Source organism: Anguilla anguilla, chromosome 18 (assembly GCF_013347855.1).
Source record: "Anguilla anguilla isolate fAngAng1 chromosome 18, fAngAng1.pri, whole genome shotgun sequence".
NCBI lineage: Eukaryota > Metazoa > Chordata > Actinopteri > Anguilliformes > Anguillidae > Anguilla > Anguilla anguilla.
In genome coordinates this window covers 19,043,706-19,068,373 of record NC_049218.1, presented here as the reverse complement: position 1 = coordinate 19,068,373, position 24,668 = coordinate 19,043,706, and the positions used below count along the sequence as shown (strand labels likewise).

At 41.2% G+C, this 24,668-nt stretch overlaps 1 protein-coding gene across 4 annotated transcripts in view; it reads right to left on the bottom strand.

Annotated features, from left to right (window-relative positions):
• Positions 1–24,668, bottom strand: part of LOC118217844 (inactive carboxypeptidase-like protein X2) — a 33,338-nt gene that overhangs the window by 4,228 nt on the left and 4,442 nt on the right. For 3 of the 4 annotated variants that reach the window (XM_035399926.1, XM_035399928.1, XM_035399929.1), the window contains exons 2-13: positions 23,747–24,127; positions 19,600–19,704; positions 16,378–16,487; positions 13,281–13,420; positions 9,453–9,537; positions 8,748–8,898; positions 8,013–8,101; positions 5,183–5,306; positions 4,504–4,700; positions 4,038–4,217; positions 2,797–3,094; positions 1,624–1,763 (exon numbers count right to left, since the gene is read on the bottom strand). In XM_035399926.1, coding sequence (XP_035255817.1) covers positions 1,624–1,763; positions 2,797–3,094; positions 4,038–4,217; positions 4,504–4,700; positions 5,183–5,306; positions 8,013–8,101; positions 8,748–8,898; positions 9,453–9,537; positions 13,281–13,420; positions 16,378–16,487; positions 19,600–19,704; positions 23,747–24,023 — 1,896 coding nt within the window. In that variant the 5' untranslated portion in view covers positions 24,024–24,127. Of the gene's footprint in view, positions 1–1,623; positions 1,764–2,796; positions 3,095–4,037; positions 4,218–4,503; positions 4,701–5,182; positions 5,307–8,012; positions 8,102–8,747; positions 8,899–9,452; positions 9,538–13,280; positions 13,421–16,377; positions 16,488–19,599; positions 19,705–23,746; positions 24,223–24,668 lie in introns of those variants that run through there. The other variant, XM_035399927.1, reaches the window with a different exon arrangement.

Sequence of the window (24,668 nt, the reverse complement as noted above, 5' to 3'; positions counted from 1 at the left end):
TGGTATCTGTTAAGGCACTGTTCCAGTGTGTGGATGGGCCCCACAGTCGTTATCTGTTAAGGCACTGTTCCAGTGTGTGGATGGGCCCCACAGTCTGGTTTGTGTTATGGCACTGCTCCAGTGTGTGGATGGGCCCCACAGTCTGGTTTGTGTTATGGCACTGTTCCAGTGTGTGGATGGGCCCCAGAGTCTGGTTTGTGTTATGGCACTGTTCCAGTGTGTGGATGGGCCCCACAGTCAGTATCTGTTAAGGCACTGTTCCAGCGTCTGGATGAGCCCCATGGTCTGGTATCTGTTAAGGCACTGTTCCAGTGTGTGGATGGGCCCCACAGTCTGGTTTGTGTTATGGCACTGTTCCAGTGTGTGGATGGGCCCCACAGTCGGTATCTGTTAAGGCACTGTTCCAGTGTCTGGATGAGCCCCATGGTCTGGTATCTGTTAAGGCACTGTTCCAGTGTGTGGATGGGCCCCACAGTCTGGTTTGTGTTATGGCACTGTTCCAGTGTGCGGATGGGCCCCAGAGTCTGGTTTGTGTTATGGCACTGTTCCAGTGTGTGGATGGGCCCCAGAGTCTGGTTTGTGTTATGGCACTGTTCCAGTGTGTGGATGGGCCCCACAGTCTGGTTTGTGTTATGGCACTGTTCCAGTGTGTGGATGGGCCCCAGAGTCTGGTGCTGAATCTGGAATGTGCCAGTGCTGACTGTGGCCAGTAGTCCCACAGAGCAAGGCATTCATTTGCAGCGCTGCTGCCCAGGAAGGAAAGCATTCAGCTGGCCCAGGACACCAGTCTTTCAGCTCAACTGCCACCTCCATTGCTCAACCGTTTACCTATGGTCTGTCAGCACAAGCTACACAAATACAAGCATCTTCCAGAACTCCTGTCTGTAAAGCTCAACTGGACAATTCAGGAGAGTAGATGATGTGTCTGTCTGCGGTCTCCCATGAGCAAAATCCCAAAACGGCAGAGTTTGCAGCCAGGGCGTATGACAAGGCATTTCATATCAGGAGAAAAGGCGGGAAAGGGCATTTTAAAAAGAGCACATCCCATAAGGGTAAATGTGACAGGCTAAGTGACGGGCTTCTCCCCAGCAGGTTTACAGGTGGCGATGGCAATCAGGCCATTAAAAGCAATCAGAAATAATATGTCCCTTTCTGCTGGAAGGCCAGCCACTAAACAGCTGAGAGTGAAGGGTTGTTTCCTGATAGCGCACTGGCCCATGGCTGGTGAAATGAGTGTACTAATGTGGCCATATGACAGCTATAAACAGCACCCCATAGGTTGCTGTTCTGAGCAATACAGGAGGGTAACTTTCTTTAACCCAGAACCACCAGAGAGCTCTCTCAGCCCAACAGTCAGTCACACTGCGGACCAGATTTAGGGCTTTGTATCCACTATGTGGTCAGTTCCACTGCAAGTTTATCGTTAACAAACATTAAAGTTTCTGTTGTGTGCTTTCTTTCAAATAAAAAAAAGAAAATCAATAAAAGTCATGATAATTCACATGGCATTATACATCACAGCTGTAAATAATTTATAAAAATTCAATAGATAGTGTCTGTGTGTGTGTGCCTGTGTGTACACGTGTGTGCACTTGTGTCTACCTGTGCTGGTTTCACACACACCTGCTCCATGAAGACCAGCAGGGACTCGCGGTTGTTCTCCCACTCCTCGGGAAGCTCGTTCTCATGGGGGAACTTGTCACAGCCCACATACATAGAGAGCTCGAAGCAGTTGGTGTGCAGGTAGCTGAAGTCATTCATACCTGCCAGAACAGAACAGTTTATCCAGTGTTCTCCCACCTAATTAAGTAAGATTTTCAATTCAGTTCAATTCAATTCATACATTTTCTCTAACACAAGGACATGCAAAAATAGAATGTCTTGAAAATATCTGTCTCTAAAGGTCCTTAGATCAAGTACAGAGCATTTCCTAACAGCGTGCTTTCTTTCTGTCAGTCTAGCAGGATTTGCTCTTGTAGCAGTCTTAAATTAAAAATAAATCCCAGTCCCATTTGTTCTCCTTTGTGATTCATTGGAGGCCTTAATCCCTCTCATGTAGAGAGACAATACAGATCGACCTTCAGTCTACGGCAAGGACACTGCACGGACCAAGTCTACTGTGGTTGCAAAAGCCTGGGTTACATCCCTTACAGTCTAATGCATGAAGCAATGGACCTTCACATTAAATAAAATACAATCTAAAACACAATTTTTAAAGACAACATACATAGGACAGCAATAGATAATGTGAGAAATAAACAGTTTGGTTGGATTTAATGCTGCCTAAAAAAAATTAATGCATTTTTTTCTTCCTACACACAGTTTGGCAAGTTAATTTGGATAATCACTTAATTCACCAAACTGTGGTGAAAGAAAAAAAATGAACCCTTGCATTTAATTGTGCATAATAATTAAGGACAAATATTGATTAAATCCAGCTAGAATGTATTAGAGAAAGTTGGGGAAAGAGAGAATTTTAAAAAAGATTATGCTGTAAAGAAGGGGATTGATAGCAAAATGGGAGGTCAATTCCATTTCATTCAATTTAATCCATGAATTTAAGATCCTTAAGGGATTTTTTAAGATCCTTAAGCGTCTGCTAAATGCCTGTAATGTAAGTTAATGTCTTGAACTGGGTGAGTTCAAAATGTAGGACATCCGCGTATATATGTGTGGATGTCCTTCTTTTTGAATTGATTGTTTTGGCTCCAGCACTTTTCTGAACCTGAGTGTGCAGTAGTTCTCTTTAGAGTGGAAATGAAAATGATCTCGAGGGGTCAGGGGTCAGGTACTGACTTCCGGGGGCCGTGTGCCAGGTAGCTCCGTTGACGGTGCCGTCCTCCTTGGCGAAGTCCTCGGTGTGGCAGACGCGGCGGCTGGCGTCCGTCATCAGACGGTGGGTGGAGGCGTAGGAGAAGGCCAGCCAGCGGAAGACGTGGTCGTCGGGGGTGGGGCTCTGCTCCTGCATCTTCCACTTCACACGCGCCATGTCATAGGGGAAGGTCACCACCAACTCCCCCCCCTGCAGGTTACCCCCCAGGACGAAGGGAATCTTCTCCATCCACCCTATCAGAGCCCGTGTCTCCATGGAAACCTGTCCAGGTTTTATGCATTTATCTATTTATTTTTTAAACCTCAGCATGCTTTATTGGCTCACACACAAGTACAAATAGGGCCTGTATATTTCCAGTTTTTTCCCCACTCTCTCTCTCTCCAGTTTGGAATGCCCAGCCATGCTCCTGCTGCAACGCTCATTACAACCTCTCCTGTCAATTCTGGAGACCGCAGACAAGCATGTGCTCTCCTCCGAAGCATGTGATGTCAGCAGTGAGCAAGTCATTTTACGTACAGCTCAACAGACAAACTTGCAGGCACTCGACTGACCACTGGTGGTGTGTGATGAGAAGCCGTCACGCAAGTTGACAGAAACCCTCCCACCCATGGGTGACACGACAGCCAATATCTGCTTCACCTTTTGGGTACAGCCAGCACTGGCACCGTCTGAATTCCATTCCCAAACGTGCGGCCCATCCACACACTAGAGCAGTGCCTTAATAAGGATAAGCCACCCAGTAGCCCTCAAACACGACCCTTCAGCTAGCACCATGCTGTTAGCAATGTATTGAATATGGAATTGAAAGAGATATTCTGATGAACAGTTGAACACAGTGTCATGCAATTAAAATACCGAACATTTTGGAGTAATTTCTTTTTTTTAAACAATAGTGTATAAAGATTGAATTTTGAGAGCATAATATCAGAATCGTGTAGACAATTTGAAAGAATAAAATACATTATTAATAATAATAACAATAATAATAACAACAACAACCAGATAGGAGAGTTGCTTACTGCAGATTATAGAGAAAATTATTCAATCATCCACAATTAGTAAAATCACAACACCATTATGAGAAGTGAATTAAACCAGAGCGTTGCCTTGCCCAGAAGCGAGCGTGTAATTAGCAGAATTAGATATGTAAATACCCTTTGTGAGCTAGCTGGAACAATTTATTCACAAAACATGGCTGACTGACCGTGGCATTTTTTGTCTGGTACCAGTCTGGGATGGGCACGTGATGGTTGAGCACCTTCCGGGGGACCCACTTCCTGGCCTCTGCTTCCCACAGGATGGAGTTGAGGTCGGGGAAGTTGTGATGGATGTCCAGGCCATCCAGGCTCCACCTGCCCACGGACCAGCCTCCCAGCTCTGAGCCCTGGGGTGAAGACCATCAATCGTCAAAGAGCTCACACATGTGTTTTAATGCCGTTTTCCCCTTTGTTTAATGCAAGTAATGCAGACTGGGCATAATCATGGAGAGGACACAAGTTAGTTCATTCCAGCACCTCCATAGAGTTCCAGCATCATTCGATAGAGTTAAAGGAATACACCACAGCTGTAGCTTCTGTTGTAGTCCAAATCACAACAGAAAGTAGTGTGCGAACACCAGCTCAAGACAGGGTGATAAGACCATCCAGCTTTGAGGGCCACGGGGGACCTACCAATTCATGGGCCTTCTCATACCCATCGGGGTTAATGGAAGGAAGAAGGTGGATGCGGGTCTCCTCCACCAGGTGCCGTATCCGTGGGTTACCGGAAAGGTACTCCTGACACATAAACTGCATCAGCAGCAGAAGCAGCTCTCGTCCCAGTGCCTCGTTGCCATGGGAACCAGCAGTGTAGCGGAACTCTGGCTCACCTGAAAAAAAAAAAAAAAAAAATGGTCCAAGACTTCAGGAGAAAATGCAGACCCTCAGAAAATCTGACAGTTAGATCTGGTAGGTACCATCATTTCACCATACATACATTACATACTCCAACATCCTCATCACTGCTGTCAACAGTCCATAAACACAGGCTCCCGTTTCCATAGCACTGTACCTAAGTAAGGCCTGCGGATGGGCTGACAATGTCAAAAGGAGGTCAAAAATAGATTACAAAAGATACCTATAGCCCGTTTTATACTGATTCAATTATATCACATGTCCATTAATATGATGTATTCATTTGGGACAAAAAAAATTCCAGATAGATAGAATTTCAGCATGTTTTCTCACCAAGGAGATTTTTCCCCAGAGAGACTCATTAGTTTTTTATTTATTAATACAATGATTTATTATATAGGCCCAACTGCAATAATTATACAGTCATGTTAATGTCCATTTCTGTCACCCTGCTCACCCAGTTCGTGTTCCCCAGGGTTGTCGGAGATCTCGATGGCATAGAGCTTCAGTCCACTGTGGCTCTTGCCGATGTTGTAAATCCGTGTTACATTGGGGCACATTTCATTGACCACCTTCATCAGCTGTGTGGGACAGGAGAAAAGCATCAGTGGAACTGGCCCCCGTAAATATCCATCTGCTTCTTTTAGGCACTCCATTAACCAGACTCCCGCTGCAGAGAGTTATGACCCACCACCTAGTAAAAGCTTTCAGGGTACAGTATATTTCTTCAGTCTTTTTGCCGCATGTCTGTACACAGCTACAGCCAAACCTCAGTTTGCTGTGAAAGGTACAGGCTGCCAACATTTCAGGGTCCAGAGCCTTTTCAAACCTGTGATCCTATTTGCTAGCGATTAAAACTCACCACGACCCTAAATACGTGAAACGCAATCTGCTCTACTGCATGTGATTTCAATTTCCTCCAACGATGTTGAAAAACCAAAACATGTGTAAGCTTGCAACCGAAAACTCCATAAACCATAAAGCTAGCCTGAAAAGGCCCAAAATTGTCCTCATTTGTCACTGTTAACTATGTGACCACACGCATATGTCTATTGGTCTGCTTCTTCTCAATATTTATAATTAGTAATGCAATCAATAATTTCCTTTAAAAACAATGAAGTCATAGGCAGCTCAACAAACAATACAAGGAAGAACACTGCATAAGCAGACAGATTGTATAGTCTAACTGCTTCAGTTAGACAACCTACAAGCAACTTGTTTGACAAAATACTGGTTGTCTGTAGATATATATTTTTTTCAATCATCATTTGCATCTCATCCATAAAACCGGAGGCGTCTGTAAGCAACACCGTAATGTCTTCCTGCGAAACCTCATTCCCCCATCATTAGCTGTTAGAGTCGGTCTTTTAGTCTGCACTGGTTAATTTAAACCAAATATGGAATCTTCCAGCCACAGTTATGCAATGTCATCAATAGTGGCAGACTGACTAAATAAATTCTGCCAAGTTATAAAGGTTTTACGCACCAAACAGGGCCACCAAAGGGCCTAGGCAATTCAATTTCAAAGAGTCTGTGGCTCAAACTGCAGAAATAACAGGCAGCTGAAACAATATTAGCATATTAATACTATGCAAAAATAGAAAATCAACAAGGATGTCATTTATTGTAAAAATACATTTTTTTGTTTACTTGGAACACCAGCTGGTGCCGAAAACAACAATGATGAGTAATGGGATTTTAATTAATTCTGCTGGCAACCCTAATTCCTCTCAGAAATAAACATCATCCAGACATCTGCTTTTATGCATGAAGGAGAAGACAGCACAAAAACAATCAAATATCATCTGTGTTTATTTTTAAACCACCAGTGCCCACCAGACTTGTTGGCCATTGGCACCCTTGGTAAAGATGACAAAATCACTTATGCACATATGAGAGAAATCTAAACTTTAATTGAGATAAAACTGTTCCAAGAAAAAAATGAATCATCAAGAAATAAGTACTTTTCGCAGAAACGTGTATCACAATTATTGGAACCCTTGACATTCTTATGAACAGCATATAATAGAACTATGCTGCAATTATATTTAACTTGTTAAAGTAGTCTAAACCTGCCTGGAAGAGGAAGTGTGCTTTGCCTCTCTATCCACCTTCCAGTCCCATAAACCATCTTTCTCGCTATTTTCTTTCAGTCGGGATGATGGTTCGAGAGGCAAACAAATTCTCCAAGGAGTACAGTTGAAGAACTGCAAAACTGGCACCTAGGTGGTAAACAAATCTCCAGTATTATGGTTTCACACCACCTCTAAGCCAGCAAGCAATTTGGAAGGCTTCCAGAATGAAGCCTCTGCCGTCATCAAACCACAAATGTAAGCACTCAGGGTTTGTTAAATGTCATTGGAACATTGTTTCTCTCTAGTCAGATAAGACAGAAATAGTGTGTTAGGACCACAAATAGCAGAGTTGGGTTTGATGTAAAAAGGGAGGTGGTCATGCAGAAGAGGACCTAATGCTCACAGTCTGGTGATGGATATGAGATGTTGTGGGTCTCTTCCAAAGGCCCTGGGAACCTTGTCAGTTTGTGAATATGACATTGTGGACTACGTAAAATACCAAAATCCGGCTGCCTCTGCAAGGAGGCTCAAACTGGGTCATGGTTGGATCTTCCATCAGGACAGTGATCCAAAGCATTTCTCCCAAATCCACAAACAATGGTCAACTGATCACAGAATCAAGCTTTTGCAATGGCCATCCCAGTTTGCTGACCCGAACACCATTGAACACCTGGGCTGAGAAGCATGTAAATCCAAGTTCCGCCTGGAGGAATGGTCTGTGGTCCCTGGTTATGTGTTTTCCCACCTCCACCTCACCAATCACCATAGGAGAAGGCTCAGTGCTTTGTCTTGGCAAAGGCAATGTGCGCAAAGTACAAAATGCAGGGGTTCTAATAATTGCGACACTTCTTATTCAGAATAAAAATAATCTTGTGTTCAATATTTGTTTTTCAGTTGTGCCAGAGTAAGATTATACAACAGTCTCACATTGCTGTAGAAAACATTTGCAAAACAAAACTCATTATATTCAGGGCACCGCATTTTATGCGTAATTATGTTTACTCTTGCATTTAGTTTTAATCAAATGCAGTACTGAGAACAGACATTTATTGAACTTGTGCCCCAGGCAGTAGATTTCTTGACGGTGCACTCTGTGTCTGTTTGCTCATGAACATGACCAGTTGAGATCCGTTTTTTGGCCTCCTAGGCCAGTTCATCTAAGGGTCTTCTGGCTCAGGAGTTTGATGCATCACCACCACGCACTCAACATACCTGTCTCATCTCTTTGTAACTGTGGTGTTTGAAGTCCAAATTGTCTGTTGTTGTGATCTCATTCCTTCTGTGGTAATAATTATTGGGGTCTGCCAAGAAAAAGGGGAAAGTTCTACTGTAAATCCAGAGATGAAAGCAGATATGATCTTTTAATTATTTTCTGTTCTGAGAAAATACATTGTCTAGCTTGGGGAAGGCTTGGCTGCAGATTAGAATAACTGAACAAGTGAAGAGTGACAAAATTAATATGAATACAATGAGCTTTGGAAAATGTTTTGATTTGGGACAAATTATTTGACTTTGGTGTAAATTATGCATGATTATGATTATGGTGTAAATTGTTATTTCTGGAAAGAATTTTGAGAAAAAATAGCATTAACTACAGGGAAAAGGTTTTAAGATATGAATTGAGCCTGTCAAGAAGGCAAAATATTTGTAGACCTGATTTAGCAAGATAGCAAGGTCTTTGAAATGAAAATTATGTACAGGTTAATGCATGTAATCAAATTATTTTACAGAAGTGCTGCATGCTGAAGTACAATATGCATTTTGGAATACAGCTATTGTTTTATCAGTTATCACCCTGGCAATGAGTTAGCTGGAGGCCAACCAGCAAGCTGACATCATTCCAGTGTAGAATGATGTCACGCAGGAGACATACAGTATAATGTTAAAGAGAGAATCACTCAGCTCTCCTACTGAGAGGTGCTCCCTGGCACCCGCTGCTCCGCTCACCTGGCATGGGGCACCCCAGGACCTCCACCCGCATGCAGACGCTCCCTCCGATGAACCAAGTGCGCGGGTTTACGCGGATGTAGCGGGCGACCACCGGCACCGGGAGCAGGTTCCTGACCGGGATTTCTTTCTCACTGTTCGCCACGAAGACCTACAGGGACAGAGAGGAGCCAACTTAAACAAACAAGTGTGAAATAGATACAGTAATATGAATGAAGGTTAGGGAATCCTGTTTTCCCATGAATCAAAGCATTTGAAGTCCAGATGTCCACTTTTATTCTTGCTTTGCACAGTTAATTTGATTTAGTGATTTGGTGATGCGGCATATAACGTCACTTGGCTAGGAATGCTGTTTTGCGCTATTACTGAGGTAAATCATGTGAATGCACTTGTTCTTCTACAAGCATGTCTAGATAACTACATATGTTAAATAAATATGATTCCAGTGTTGTGTAGCTAAATGCGTGCTGATTGGCTGAGGCATGGTTACACCCGTGTCACTTCTTCAAACCACGGCAAACCGAAAACACTGTTTTGATTACCTGCGCATGTATCGTGAAAATACGAACTGATTTGGCCACGCCTCTTTTTTAAATCTGCACCAGCTGATTCCCTATGGTTTTTCCAAACTGCACCCTCAAAACTGAGTCTGAGCACTCACACTGTGTGCATGAGGATACAGAAGCCTCGATGCTGACCACTTACAATGTCCTGTGTTCCATTCTTAATGGTCACCCACGTGTGGCTGTCATTGCTCACCAGCACTTTATACGACGTCACCCAGTTGCTCCTGGAAATACAACAGTCACAACATACAGAACGCTCTGATCCTGAGAACAATTCATTTACAGTAATTGTGAACTTAATATAAAACATGCCGATCTGAAATATAATTACAAGCACACGCAATTTAACTACAGGCCTATAGAGCAATGTGAAATAATATGATGCAATTGTAAAATGTTTCAATATATGCACCACGTGCCATATTATAATCTCTAAGGGTTTGAGGAAAATTGAGTGGAATGCGATGTATTTTTAAGGTCAGTGTGTCTTAATGTAACCGATTAAGGAAACTGATGGAGAAAGATGAGGACATCTGGGTAGAGCAGGAGATCTGCAGCATATTCAATTTATGCCTTCAATTTAGAGCAATCATACAGGAAAAGTACGACAGTCATTCTACATGGCTGGCAATTAGAGAATGAATGACATGGGGGTAATGAGGGAAAATGTGCAAATGGAGTTGTATACATATATGCACTCTACATGGCCAAGAGTACAATAACTTGCTATCCATGAAAATGAAGCTCGTTTTTTGCACACAAATACAAACTCCCAGAACCAAACTGCAGCTATGCTTAGTAGTTTGTCAAATTGCTTTTTCTTCTTCAGTTGATTGAGTCCAAATTCTAGTGGATCAATTTTTAAAGGTCAGGGCATTGGCGAGTCAGCTTTGAGCACTTCAAAGAAGCAGGCTCACTTTATGAGGACAGTGGATGGGGGACATATTTCTGACAAATTCCCATTTACATCAAAAATACGATAAAGGCTCATAAGAACCCTACAATGCCAAAATTCATAGATCATCACAGACTATGTATCGTAGTGGCACAAAAAGAGTCTGTACAGCTTGTTTTTACTTAGTTTTTGCTCTTGCCTGTTTCCATTACAAATTAAACAGATGATGAATATTTACTCTGTTTGGTTTAAAAAGAGAACTGGAATAAAATGCAGATAAAAATAATAACACAATGTGCAGTATAGCTTAATGGAATTTATGTTGAATGTATAATTTACCTCACTCTTGGTAAATGCTGTCAGTGTTGACATCAGCATTATTATTTTTATTCCAAGATACTGGATAGTCTTATGTGCAAGCTGTAGGCTATGCCCCTCTGCATCACAGTTCAAGGTGATAAACCCATCCAACTTGAACTACGTAATATTTCCATAAAGTATTTTCTCTCCAATCACAACAAATCAGTGTACGTGGGTCTAAGGTAAAGAAGGCAATCCACACTGGTGGGAATAATCTTCAGAACCAATTTGGACCTGACCCTTTAACACAATTCTCTAATTTTACATGGATTGAATGGCAGACACAAAAGCTTTTCAAAAAGGTTCAACAGTTCCCTCTTGGTACACACTGCACGCCAATGGAGTCAATTTATTGTGTACAATCTACAATGAATGACCACAGGCACGAACACAAAACCAGACTGACAATATTGACAGACATTTTTGACAGACAAAACTATCAATCAAAGCTCTAAAATATACAGCAAGGTGAAATCCATTTGCAATGATTATCAGTGAAAAAAAGAATTGAGCAGTGAACAAATGTCATCTGAGATTTGATCGATGCATTTTTCAGTGCAAACACTCAACTTAAATTACATGCATTTTTATACAGGTAAAACACAGAAAATTTGGCAGAGGTATATGCAACTGGCAGCTGACTTGTATAAATAAAAGATAGCAACAGATGAGTCAACAGATGGCACAAATAATTATGTTTTGCATTGCATTTGTTCTGCAAATAAAATCTATTAAATCCCACTTAAAAGTTATTCTTGCCAACACTGTGCACCTTGATGCTGTCACGAATAGCAGCCAGCAGTGCCTATTAAACTTTGAGGAAATTTCAACAGCACAACTGCAAATTACATGCTTTTGGATATCTAGCTTTTAGATTTTGGCCTTTGAGAGAGAGAGATAACAATTTAATGTGCCAAAATTCAAAAGTAGTAAATGCAAAATTGCATTGTTATTAAGTGGCCTGCTCTGTTTGACCTGACCGTAGGAATGCTGCCTGTTTCTCTCTCCCCCCTTCACAGGCATCAAAAGGAATGTCCTAAAGCAATTAAAAGCTGTGCCGAGGCCCTTCCAGACAATACATCCAAACCTATGTATACAAATCTATGGTGTCATGGTGTCTCTTTTCCTGGACAGTCTAACTACCTCTGTACTGGCTCAGGGCCCAGTGTGGCCACAGGATACCATAAGGATCATGGTTCCCTTTTTTATTTGAAATTTGAATAACAATCTATGACATTCAATTGAAATCTTCCATTGAAAATCTTGTCTATGTAGATAAAGGTAGTTCAGGGTTGCCAGATTTTTTGAGGCAGTTCCAGTTTCAAGTGGAGGTCAACGTGGTACGACTGGCCTAGCCACATAGATGTAAAATTTTGCCTGAAGACAGGAATTGCATTACTGGCTGGACTTAACAATTGTTGTCTACATCCATCACCTTTGTTAAAAGTAGAAGTACATTTCCATTATGCAGAGGTACTCAATCGTCAAATTGAATTACCTCCTTACATATTCATGTTTGGTCTTGTTAGAAAGAGAGTAAAATAATGAATCTTTAGATAATAATATCATGGTGCTTAGCACAGAGTCCAACGACATAAAGTCACTACTGTCGGTTGGTTTTTTGGCCACGGCAGATTCTTGGAGGGTGTTAGCTGTTAAAACTGCTAGATTCAGAAACTGTCATTTTAAGTAGATTCTCGCTTCCCCAACAATATTGAAAGCAAACAATGAAGCCAAGAAGGAGTGCGATAGAGCAAGGTTCAGACTTGACCGTAAAATTAAACAAGTCTGCCTCTGGATTCTGGGATTTTATGAGTTCTATGCAAATTACTGGCACACCTACAAAGTGCTGCATTGAAACTTGAGTAGTTCTGGAACAGAGATGAAAAAATAATTCCAAATGTTGCACAGAAGGCAAAATGATACTTGTCCATTCCAAACAATTTTGATGGTGCACTAAGCACCACCAAAGAAAGAGATAAGACTGATCAACACTGAATCATAACCAAACTTAATAACAAAATTTGCATTTCTAAACCAGTTCAGGTATATAAGTCCAAGCACAGACATCTGTCATCTACAAACACAGGTGTATAAGCAGTTTATACTCACCTTATCCAATAAGTAACATGGTTATAAAACAGGTGGGGAAATGGACTGGCATAGAGGTAAGATAGAAATGTGCTACACTCATTGAACACATTATCTCACCATTCCTTTTGGCTTTCAATTGCTGTAACACACCTGGTCAAACCCTCACCATGAAACTGTAATGATAAGACTAACCAGCATCCACTACCCTTCACACTGAGTAATATGAAATGACTGCGACAATTTGAGCAAAGCCTGTTATAGCAATGAAGCAAATTACACCAATAAAATAAAGACAGAAAGAATCAGGAATTAAATGTCATAGCCGTCTGTCTTTTAACCGGATTAACTGTTAACACTAATTTTCTTCTGGAAATAAATACATTCATCCCTAATCAAAATTTCTATTCAAATAATGAAAATACGGCTCATTATATATCTGCAGCTTTCTGCCTTCTCCAGATTGCCCATTACACTAGGCTAATTTATTTACTTATACACTTATAATTGATTCATTAGCTCAGTGATATTTTTCAGTCCTTCGTGGCTAGTGCTTTGTGGCTTTGCAGTAGTAGACTGTGGGGTTAATGCAGGCAGAACAGGAGACACAACAGTACTCACGACCAGAGAGAGTTCCGGCCTTGTGTTATGGTGCCGGTGAACTTGGTTAACCTCCTGGCGTCCACCTCGAACCACTGCAGGGGGTCGTTCCTTCCAGCACACCACCCTCCGTCGTAGAAATCATCCTCATTCACTCCGGCCTCCACAGAGAGAAAGGATATTAGCTGTTAGCCATACGGCGTATTCGCTATATTCAAAATTCACCACAAAATTGTATATTATAGGCAATAGGATTATACGTCAAAAACCACAAGAATGACTTCCTTAAAAAATTATGTGCCCTTTGTTCATTGCATAAACCCATTCTCATGTAAATATAAACAAAAAAGAGAGATAAATTGTGGATAATAAATCAGCAATTACATTCATTTTCATCAGTTGTAAGAAAGGTAAACAAAAAAGAAAATTCTCATGGTCTGATTTTACTTATTTTAAAGCCTTAAAAATATCCTATATTGAATAATAATTTGTTTAATATGGTTTTTGAAAATTACTTAGTACCATATAAAAACCTTTGCCCACATTGAGAATCTCTGAATATGCAAATGGGCAATGCTTGCTGCCGTACACATACAGTAAGCTCCATAGTGTTTAGGTCAAAGACTCTTTTTTTTCTTGATATTGCTTAGTATTCCACAATTTTAGGTTTGTAATTTACATTTGTGATTTCTGAGCTCACCAGAGCTCTCTTTCTTGTTAATGATGTTCCAAACAGTTGGTTTTTTCTTATTTCTCAGCCTCACAATGAGTTCCTTCACTTTCATTGGCACAACTCTGGTCCTCATATTTCATAAACGGCAATAACAGACTCCAAAGGCAATAAAAGGGCAAGAATCAAAACTATATACTGTAAGCTCTGTTATACCTGCACCAGGGGAGCAATTTAACACACCTGACTAATCAAATACCTGAGACGCCATTTGTCCCAATGGGATTGTAGGGTGTTTTCATTTACTGTTTTTCTGCAATTATCAATTAAAATCAAAATCTTAAATTGGGCTCTAGTTAAACACATGTATATCAATCTCATGAATATGAATGTTAAGAGTTGACATTATTCACAAATTATCAGTAATAATATCAGTATCTGTGATACCAGTGAATAACAAGCAACATGCTCACTCCAAAGTATTTATCTGCTGACCATATGAAATAGTAATTGATTAAATTAGTTTTCCATACTTTCGGGACCAGAAACCAATTCCCTGATATTTATCCCATAATGACCTTGTGTCTATAGATGGAAAATGAGAGCAGGAACATAAACAGTTGGAAATATACATCTGTGCATTTATCACACATTATATTTATGTGATTTATTGTAATTGCAAGCAGATGAAATGTGTTTATAGACCACATTTAAAATAGCAACATTTTATCTAATTGAATCAACAATGAAAGTTTGCTTTGATTTCAAATACAAAAATAGTTCTTATTTTCCCTTTCACTCTTATTTACAGCTTGATGAGTTAATATTGCTGAGCACTGAACTCGAGTGCTTACTGTAAGTGATAGATATAAAAAAAAAACACTTTATAAATGTATAAATCAAATCACACATATATTTAAAGTTAAGTGCTGAATGATGGCGGCTTTTCATAAGCTAGGATTTGCAACATCAATAGTACAAAAAAGCTACAGTCACATCATGGTCTACACATATGTAGCTTCTGATGCCAGTGCTGATATAGTGGAAGGAGGCTATTGAGTCAAGGTTTCCATGGAAATACTGTTCTGGACTCATTTATCATGTAACTGATTTGCTGCCGAAGAGCTAAGGTGAGGCCATGACTATTTTAGTTAATGCATGAACAAACTGGTTGATAACAAATGTCTGAAGGTTTCATTCACAGTATATTTAAACAATAGTTTTTTTCCATACATTTATTGTTTTACCACCTATTTAAATAAACACGCTGAGCACTATATTTTTAAACAAGACCAAGTTAAAACCTAGTATATGGCTGGACCTAACACACGTGATCTGGCCGACCAATAGTGTAACTACATAACTCAGCCGACCAATGGTGTAATTTCATCACTCAGTCACTCAGTCACAGACATTTGCGTTTGTAGGGCTGGCCCCGCTGTTGCGGTCCAGCCAAAAATCAGACCACCCGTTCCGCAACACCCAATCTAAAGGAAATGAAGATCAGATGCTTTTGGTTTCAGAAATTTTCACAGAATTATCTCACAAATAAACTCACACTTCTGAACATTTTACTGTAAGAAACTGGACTTGAACATGTAGCATCCCAAGGAAATCTGCACACGTGCAGAAAGTTCAAATGGCTTAGACTTCAAAATGTTGGTCTTTCAAAACAGGATATTAGAATCTTAGCAGAACAACAAACCCATTTGCAAAATTATTTCATTATCAGTTCAGGCATTGATCTCAGAAGAAAATACTAAGTGCATCAAACTGAACCACAAGGTTCATAAATGCAAGTTGAAAATGTCAAGAAAATATAAAATATACATCTATGTGCTAAAACAATTTTCTATTGACTATTATAATAAACTAATTTTCACATTTCTGTGCCTAAGAGCTCTCATGAACACGTAATACCAAGCCAATGTCCCGAACATGACGTTCTTTCTATCACTATGGCAATAGAGGCTCAAAAGTGATTAGGCTCAAAAGATTGTTTTAGCGGGGCTGATCTTTAGTCTACGGAAACAAAGAGCTCTGCTGGTCTAGGAATTGTGTATCAATCCCAAGCTGATGAAGATTCATTAAGCCGCAAATCCCATTTCCACCGTTAAAAAGACACAGGATACAGCCCCATAATCCTCTCATCAGAAAACATGACAACTCGAATCATTAGAGATTAGCAAACAGTCAGTGCCCTGCGCCAACATTTTGCACACAAAAAAGCCGTTCGCGCTCGCCAACTCAAACCGAAGACCTTTTCGCCGCTCGCCCTCATCTGTGCCTCTTAATGTCACTGCGATCAGTAATTATCCACGGGGGCTGTGTTTGCCTATGGAAAAGAGCAGTTTTAATGAATGCACCGGTACAGGGTGCAGCAGGTGCAGCAGGTGCGGCAGGTGCGGCAGGTGCGGGCGTGCGGTTTGGAGTCGGCCCAGTACGCACCTGGATGTTGAGCCGTCCTCGGTGAGCGCCCAGGCCGTAGCGCTTAATTGTGGAGGCATGCAGCTGAAAGTCATCAATTTTCAGATTTTCCAGTCCCAAAGGAGGGCATTCTGATGAGAAGAAGGAGCAGAACATCAGCCTAACTCATCAGCCTAACTAGGGGGAAGAACACAACATCAGCCTTTCGGACATCAAAAGCAGCTTCAGTTGCCTTCATTTTCATTGACTCCAAGTCAGACTCAGGTAATATCACATAACATATATAATATTATTCTCTAGGTTATTATGTAGCTAAGACCTGGAGGACATCTCTGTGGCTGATCCCAAGGCATGTGGACTGAACTTACACTGCTGCTGTTACTCCAAATCAAAAAGGCAACAAGACTGTGACTGCACCCTAAAGCAGAGCGATAAGAAACAATCTCCATAATACTTCCACATATCTGGAGTAATTGCCTCCCTCTTTCTGCAGAAATATTTGTGTCCCTTGCCCCTGACACTAATCGGGATGGTTTGGAACGCTCTCACCCCAGAGAAAGAGAGTGGGTGGGAAGGGGTGGGGAAGAGGGGTTGTCAGATACTGCTGCTGACAGTCATAAACAAGGCTCTGGATCTACGGCTCATTTCTCCCTGTGTCACAGCTCTGACGCTTCTAAACAGCTGGCTTCATCTGACGTTTTTTGGAAACCCGATTCAACAGAGATAAATATGTCAGCCAATCACGCTGGATGGATTTCACGCTCTGTTATTGCAGTATGAAAAGAATTTGAGATTTTCAGAGTAGGCAAGATGGGAACTTGACATCCATTATGACTGAGTTCAAAGCAATTTCACCAATTGCAAGAAAGGAATAATGTGTACATATGCTCTAGAATGATGCATTTCATTTCAGTCTATAGATTTTCAGAAAAGCACATCTCAGTTAAGCCAGCAAAAATGTGACAGTCTCCTTTCTTTGATTAATTATCCGGTACGATAGATTAGAATGAGTTTAATTAGAAACCCGCAAGTTGATCTCTCAGAATAAATGAGAATGATAAAACGGGACTGGTGAAACAAGTATTTTGTCTTCCTGACAACTGATGAATTATACAATCAATGACTTGTCTTAAAAATGATAAAACTGACCATTTTGCTTGTGCAAAAATCCTCAATCACCTAAATGTATTCACTGTCAGTAGTGGCCTCCAAAATCCTGTTCTGATGTTCTTTCAGCCAGCCTAGATTTTTATCAGGGTTAGTACAGTGCTTATAAATATGCTATGGAGTGTTTATGAAGGATTTATGAAGTTTCTATGCAGGACCCTTCAAATAATGTCTCCAAATGTCCACAGTATGTCTAGGCATTGTTGGAAACCAAACAGAGAGAAACAGATTTGCACATAAACTGGGAATTAAGCGCCATGGTAGATTTAGAACCCTTCAAAGGAGATCCCATCATCTTATGACAACAGGAATAATATTAAAATGATTTAAAAAATGCAAAGTCTGTGCTAAATAATATTTAAAAAATATAAGTTAAATGCAGGTTTTCAGGTTTTTCCTTTCATACCACCTAATTAATTGGCCTGACTCTATAAATGCAATTCCTAACATCCACTACCAGCTGGTTGACTTCAGAAACAAGAAGTTTCCAAGAACCAGCAAACCGTTTAATTTTTTGGATTTGTTTCTTTCTGTTTGTTACGAGGTCTGCAAACCTCCTGTTTGAATCTGAGCACAGTACTGGCTTTCTCCTCTCTTTCTCCAGGCTCCACAGGGTAGCTCGGCCAGAAACAACTTCACGGCTCTGATTTTCCACTGCGAGAGACACTGCAAATCCTGCTCCAGACCGCCACACAACTTTTTCATTTGTTCCTCCCCTGACCCTGGTCAGAGAGTGATGTGCCAAGCTCAACGGGACACACATACCAATTACCCTTTCCACTCTTTTGGCTGAACATGACATGCTGAGTATCTGACATGCAGTCAGATACTCTATTCAGAAGGCCCTAATGTAAGTGCTGCAGTAGTTCTCTGGAACATTCCAGACACTCCCAATTAAGCATTTTCACACATGAAAATGCATGTCTCATGAATCTCACGCAAGCACAGGATGGCTGACACTAGCTTCTTTTAGTGCCATTGGTGTTGCATCTAAGGTTAAGATACTGGCATACTCTAAAACCCCTTTTCCATCGCAGAAAACACTTCAGGTGCCATCCCTACCCAGAACTCTATTGTTCCAGGAATGTGTTCAGATTTCTGTTTCGATCTTCGAGAGCTTCAATAATAGTCCCTTTTCCACTGAAGAAAAATAATAAATAAAAGTGTGCAGTAACTATCCACAACAGGATCTAAATCGGTTCCAGAAAAGGTTTGTGTCTTCATTTCCCACCACACCCTGATAACCGTGAAGATTATGCAGATTAAGTCGGAGGGCAACAGGGCATGTGGCCAAGAACACTGGGTCCACTGGGTCAAATTATTGACTGGTCGTTCTGTTTAAGCCACTTGGTTATTGTGGTCATAAATTTTTCGCTTCAGTTTTTTTTTTTTTCGGTCTACATCCGAAGATATTGAGATATTTAAAACATGGTTACATGCACTGTAATTCGTACAGCATGCCATCAGTTGGGACAATCTGACCTCATTCACAACCATCAGACAAAAAATTTGGCTTCGAAGAAGAAACTACTTTTATTAAACATGAACCCCTCAGACCCTCTTTTCTCAACTACGAAAAATTTTGTTCAGCTATGAAATTCTGCTCTTTCAGAAAATGAATCAGGCACAGAAAGAAACATCCTTTGATTTCCAAAAAAAAAGAGCATCTGATGATTTAACACGAACAGTGCAAAAGCTAATTATTTCTCACGAAGTACTAAAAAAATGAAACAAAAGCAGAAAGACTGCTTGCACTGGCAAAAAAAAAAAATTAAAAAACGACGCTGAGTCACTGCACTCTGCGTTTCTTCAGATATTTATTGAGCCATCCATTATTGCAATTTAGCACTTCGCAGTGGTTTCAAAAATCAATAAAGTGTTTTTCACTGTGATTTCAAAGTCTGCTCACTCCTGTGTTGAGTTCCAGAGTGTCCACAGGCTACAGTGAGGACCCAGATGGGTTAGTGGGTGCTGTGAGCCGTGTAGAGGCTCCCGGGTCTCTGACAGAGGGCACTGGGGACCCGGGAGCCCTGCTCTTCTCAAATGTACTCAGAGCCCCGCTTGCCCCGTGCTTACCCTCTCTCTCAGGAACGTAGTGGCCTTCAGCATCACTGCTACTGTTTGGAGTCTTCAAACCAGCCTTTTTGCTCTTCTCCTCTTTCTTTCCGTTTCCATTTTTGGCTAAAAAAGACATTTTAATAAAGTTGGAACACCAGCCAGTAATGGCCTACAGGTTTTTACATCAACATTAGACAGGGACTCCAGGTTGTATTCCCTTAATGCTGATATACTTGTTTACAGGAAAAGGTAAAAGTGAGGCCAGTGAATAAATCACAGGCACAAGAACATGGAACATGTGCCTATGTCTGCCCAACTCTCTCTCTCTTGTTCTCTCTCTCCTTCTCTCCCTCCCTCCCTCCCTCCCACCAACATACAATACAAGATTTCACATAAGGTGCCCAGATTATATTTTTGTTTCAGAATAGGAGCTCAATATAAACACATTCATCTTATATTAGAGCAGTGATGTGCATGTTTATCCTTGTATTACTAACCGTTCTATCACAAAACCACTTTCTTTTCCCTGATCTAACTTCTAGAACACAGTTAACCCTGTCCCACATCAACTCTACTGGAAGCCTTATGTATCCCATGAACAAATATTGGTGTTCTATTGGTAAAATAAAATCCAATAAAAAGTGTTGGACCGTTCACTGCATTCTGAGGGAACTCATGTAGTGGAAACATAAATGTTCAAATGAAATATAATGTATTTTATAAAACATTATTTTAAGGTGCGCTCTTCTCTGACAGGGACTAACAATAACCACATAAATGTCATTTTGTGTTGTAACAGTCACCAAATTTCCAGAGACTACAGTTAGCGATTGCATACTATGATCAATTTCAAAGAACTTCAAGCTGACAGAACCATTACAGATGTGAGATAAAAGGCATTACCTCAGTCTATTGACACCAGAATCTGTCTGAGATCGCTGGTCGAAGTCGAGATAACAAAAGATTAGCCCAAACACTTCTATATTTGGTCATCTTTTTCAGAAGTTAAAACCAATTCCAGTGAATTAAGAATGACCACGTCAAGAAAAGTGCACTCAAGTGTCCATTGCTCTGCTCTGATAGATCTGTTCAGACACACAATGGAACCACATCACACAAAAGCAGACAATAAAGCAACTCTCTCTGTGAAACTGGGGTAGTGGGCAGGCTTTCATATCTATACATTGCTCGCAGTGCTTTGAAAGTTACAAGGCCAATCGCTCTTTCATCTCAGTCCAATTTACCAGCTCGTTCTCCTAAGCGCCCACGTTCTCTTCAAACCTTCCCCGGAATTCCAGAAAACTCACAGAGAGGTAATCGGGTGGGGGTGTGTGTGAAAGCAGCCACTTTGTAACAAAGGTAAGCAGTATTTTTGATAATATTGCGCAAGTCTCTCTGGTTTTTTTTATGGCACCTCATCTTGCAATCCACAGTGGACACTTGCATCCTGCGTTCATGCATTTTGATTATGGCACTTATGACACCTGAATGCATTTACCTTGCCGGGTTATAAATAGAGAGAGAAAAGGTTAATGGCTGTGCCGTGGATTTCATCTACGTTCCTGTGTTCTGAATGTTCTCTCTCTCTCCCTCTCTCTCTCTCTCTCTCTCCGGAGACGTCAGCGTCGCTGCCGCTGATTACTTTTGTAATTAGTTTTGCTCTCTATAAGGAGAAGTCATGTATGAGTTTCAGGTCAGACGGCATCTATTCCAATCGGGGTTGGGGTCAACGTCTCCAACAAAGAATTCAGTCATTTTCGAGTGTATTAAAGAGATTTGAAACAGGGGTTAAAACAAAGCTGTGATTTATATTTTTGTTAAAAAGGCACACCTGCAGCTGAGTTGGACTAGGTCCAGACATTTACACCCAAGACACGTGCTTAAGGATGAAACCAGTCATTATGGCACATAGCTTTTCCTAGTTGTCATCTTTGAGGTCAACCCTAGGTTTCCAAGGCAATCTAGATTCATACTTTGAGAGCCCAGTGTGGACCTTTTAACAAAACTCTAGCCTAAGGTAAGACCTATCACTGCTATCACTGAGTTGAAAACCTTGGTGCTAAGCGCTAAGAGACGTCATAGTGTTTTGCATTCTGTTGGCAAGTTCTGAACATAAAATAGCACAAATTAAAATGGAAAATTCCAGTTTGGAATTTAATTCCAATTTCAATTCTGCCAATTCAAGAAATTAATTTGACTTCAATTCATGGATTGAAAAAAACCCCATAATTTTCTATTTTCATTGATGCCAACCCTTGTTTGATATCCTCACTCTGGAAATTTTGAATCCTGCTCAAGATGCAATGTCCATGTGCAGAATCCATAAAGTTCAGCAAAATTGTATTTGGAAGAGGAGGTTCTGTACTCCTTCCTGGGAAAATCCAATGAACAGCCATACCAGCCGTAACTTGAATTTTGATAGAGGGGTCAGTGGCCATCATGCAGTCTACTTAATTTTACGTATATATTTTGTGTGTGTGTACATGCATGAATGGCCATGGACGATCAAATTGACTGTCATTTATCTTGCCAGTATGCTTGATCATGTTTACCACTGTGTGTAACATGTTGCAAAAAAGGACTCCAGTAGTACCCAGCTGCAGCCCCACAGAACAAGCCCCTGGCTGTGCGAAGCCTGCAACAGTAGTCCGAGGTTTTAGGGCCTACATTGTGGTCATGTAGCTGTTCGAGTCATGAATAGGATTGGGTACCGAAACCCAGTAGAACTATGGCGCCAGTTCCCATATGAACGGTATCTATTGAACCGAATCGTGACGCAGGTTTTGGTTCCATCTTCACTAACGTTACACTCGCTCTGTCGACTAAGTCAGTGACAGTGGGTACTGTTTGCAAGCTATCAGAGGTTAAACTTTGTCAAAATGGCAAAAGTAAAACTGTCTTGAGTGTGGCTGTCTTTTACCCAAAAGGATTCAAACAATGCGACTTGCCTTTGCAATAATAATACATTTTAAAAAACATTATTTAATGTCAGTGTTTGCTCTTCATTTGAAAAAAGGCAGACAACTGGTTCTGGGCAGGCACTGTTTGTGCATTTTGCCTGTGTATCCAATTATCCTGTAATTGGTCACTTTGATCAGATGTTGTTATTGGGAGAAGATAAATGGCCTGGATAGCTAAATGTCCAATGGGGAGAATTATTGATTGTGAGACTGGAACATTTGTGATGACAAAATCAGCAGGAAAAAGCAAAGTGAACTAAGCTTTGGGCTTTATTGTGTGGACGTAAAGTTATATCTGAGTTCTGTGTGTTTACATGAGGTCAGAAGGTACCAAAGTTAATGTTCTAAAGGGCTGAGAGTCTGAGGTCATTGGGGTTATTTCTGTAGGAAACTCTGAAAAGTGCCAAACTGTAGGTGCTGCAAGCTGTACCTGCCATTCCAATACTCTAACAAACCAAATTACATAGGTTAAATGCAGGACTTTTATAATAAACAAATAAAATGTCGGTTTATGTCAGCTACAAGCCTCTGCTAGTCTTCCAAAACCAAGCATATGAGTGAATCAGAGAATCAGGTTGTCTTAGGGACTCTTTGGTAGTGCAGAACAGTTTTTTTGACATTTTGACATTATACTATCACTAACATTAAAAGTTACGCTGAAGGGCTTTTTTTCTTCTTTTTTAATCTCCAGCTTTAGAAAACATTTGAGGGCAGCTGGGATTTAGAAGCTTATTAAACAGTAACAGACATGCTGTGAAAAGCCAGCTTATGTCACAAAGAGCAGTTTCTTACTGCTTGTATGATCTCTGCCTTTTAATTACAGCCTCAAAAAAATGATCATTTGCAGTAATCAGACAAGACCCTAAGGCTCCCTCTTGTGGTCAGAGTTTTACAGCAAAGACAAATAAAATGAGGTTCAAGAAAGGGATGGGGCAAACATTTTAGGCAGTTGTTATTATCACCTCCAAAAGAGTTCATAATAATTTCATTTTACATCAATCAGTGTCTATACAGGTTTGTCTTTTTTAATTATTGCTTTTTAAGTGCCATATAAAAGTGTGTGCTGCATTAGCGTTTCAATGTAATATTTTTTTTTTGTTATACACTGTTGTTAAAATACTATGCCAGACTTCAAGGAAACAACGCCAAAGGCACAGAGCATCTGGAAGAATTTTAAGAAACACCAGCGCAGAGGTAGACACTACCTGGTTTGGAATCTACTTTTTCTGCATGCTTCTCTTTTTCTTTCACCCTTGGGGATTCCCTCCTGTCAGATGTGGGCTCGGTGGATTCGGGGGAGGGCTGGGGGTCCTCAGACCCCGGAACGCCGTGATAATGCTCCCGGGTGATGAGCTCCTGCATGTAGTAATCCTCGTCCTCCGGGACCTGCCCGCGGGTGACCTCCAGGTTCGACCCCAGCAGTCCCAGGAGGGAGAGGGCGAGGAAGGTGCAGCCACGCCCTCTGGTCACCGGGGGCAACATGATGGCAGCGGTCCGGTCTGGTCTCTGGGGGTTTTGCTGCTGCAGATGGAGCCGCTGCACTAGCTGGCCTCACGCTGAAGCCCCATCGGATCCCTCACGCTCTCCTGCTCACACACACGGGACTTTTACTAACTTCTCCAAACACTGCAGAGCCAAAGGGTCCATGAGAGACAGAGAGAGAGAGAGAGAGAGAGAGAGGGAGGGAGGGAGGGAGGGAGGGTGGGAGGGAGCTGAGAAAATAAGAGAGAGAGGGAGGGAGGGAGAAGGGGGAGAATCAGGAGGGAGGAGGGGAAATGAGAAAGAAGGAAAGAAAAAGGGGTTGAGAGCAAGAGAGAGAGGGAGGAAGAGACTGAGAAAGAGTTTATGTTTTGGAGATGTTGGCAGGCGGTTCTTGCATTGCACAGACTGTACAAACAGTTTTATTTGGTGAAATGCAGATGCTGGACACGAAAGCTGAACAAGGAAATCACTTGAGAATGCATGGCTACTTTGCTTTCCAAAGACACCAGAAAAGAAGAAAAGAGCTTAGCAAATATGCTTTCATCTACACCACCTCCCCCTCACTCTGTATGTGCCAGCTGAAATAATCTGAAGGAAAGAGCTGAAGAAAGTGCCAGAGACTGGATAGAATAAACCCAATTACCA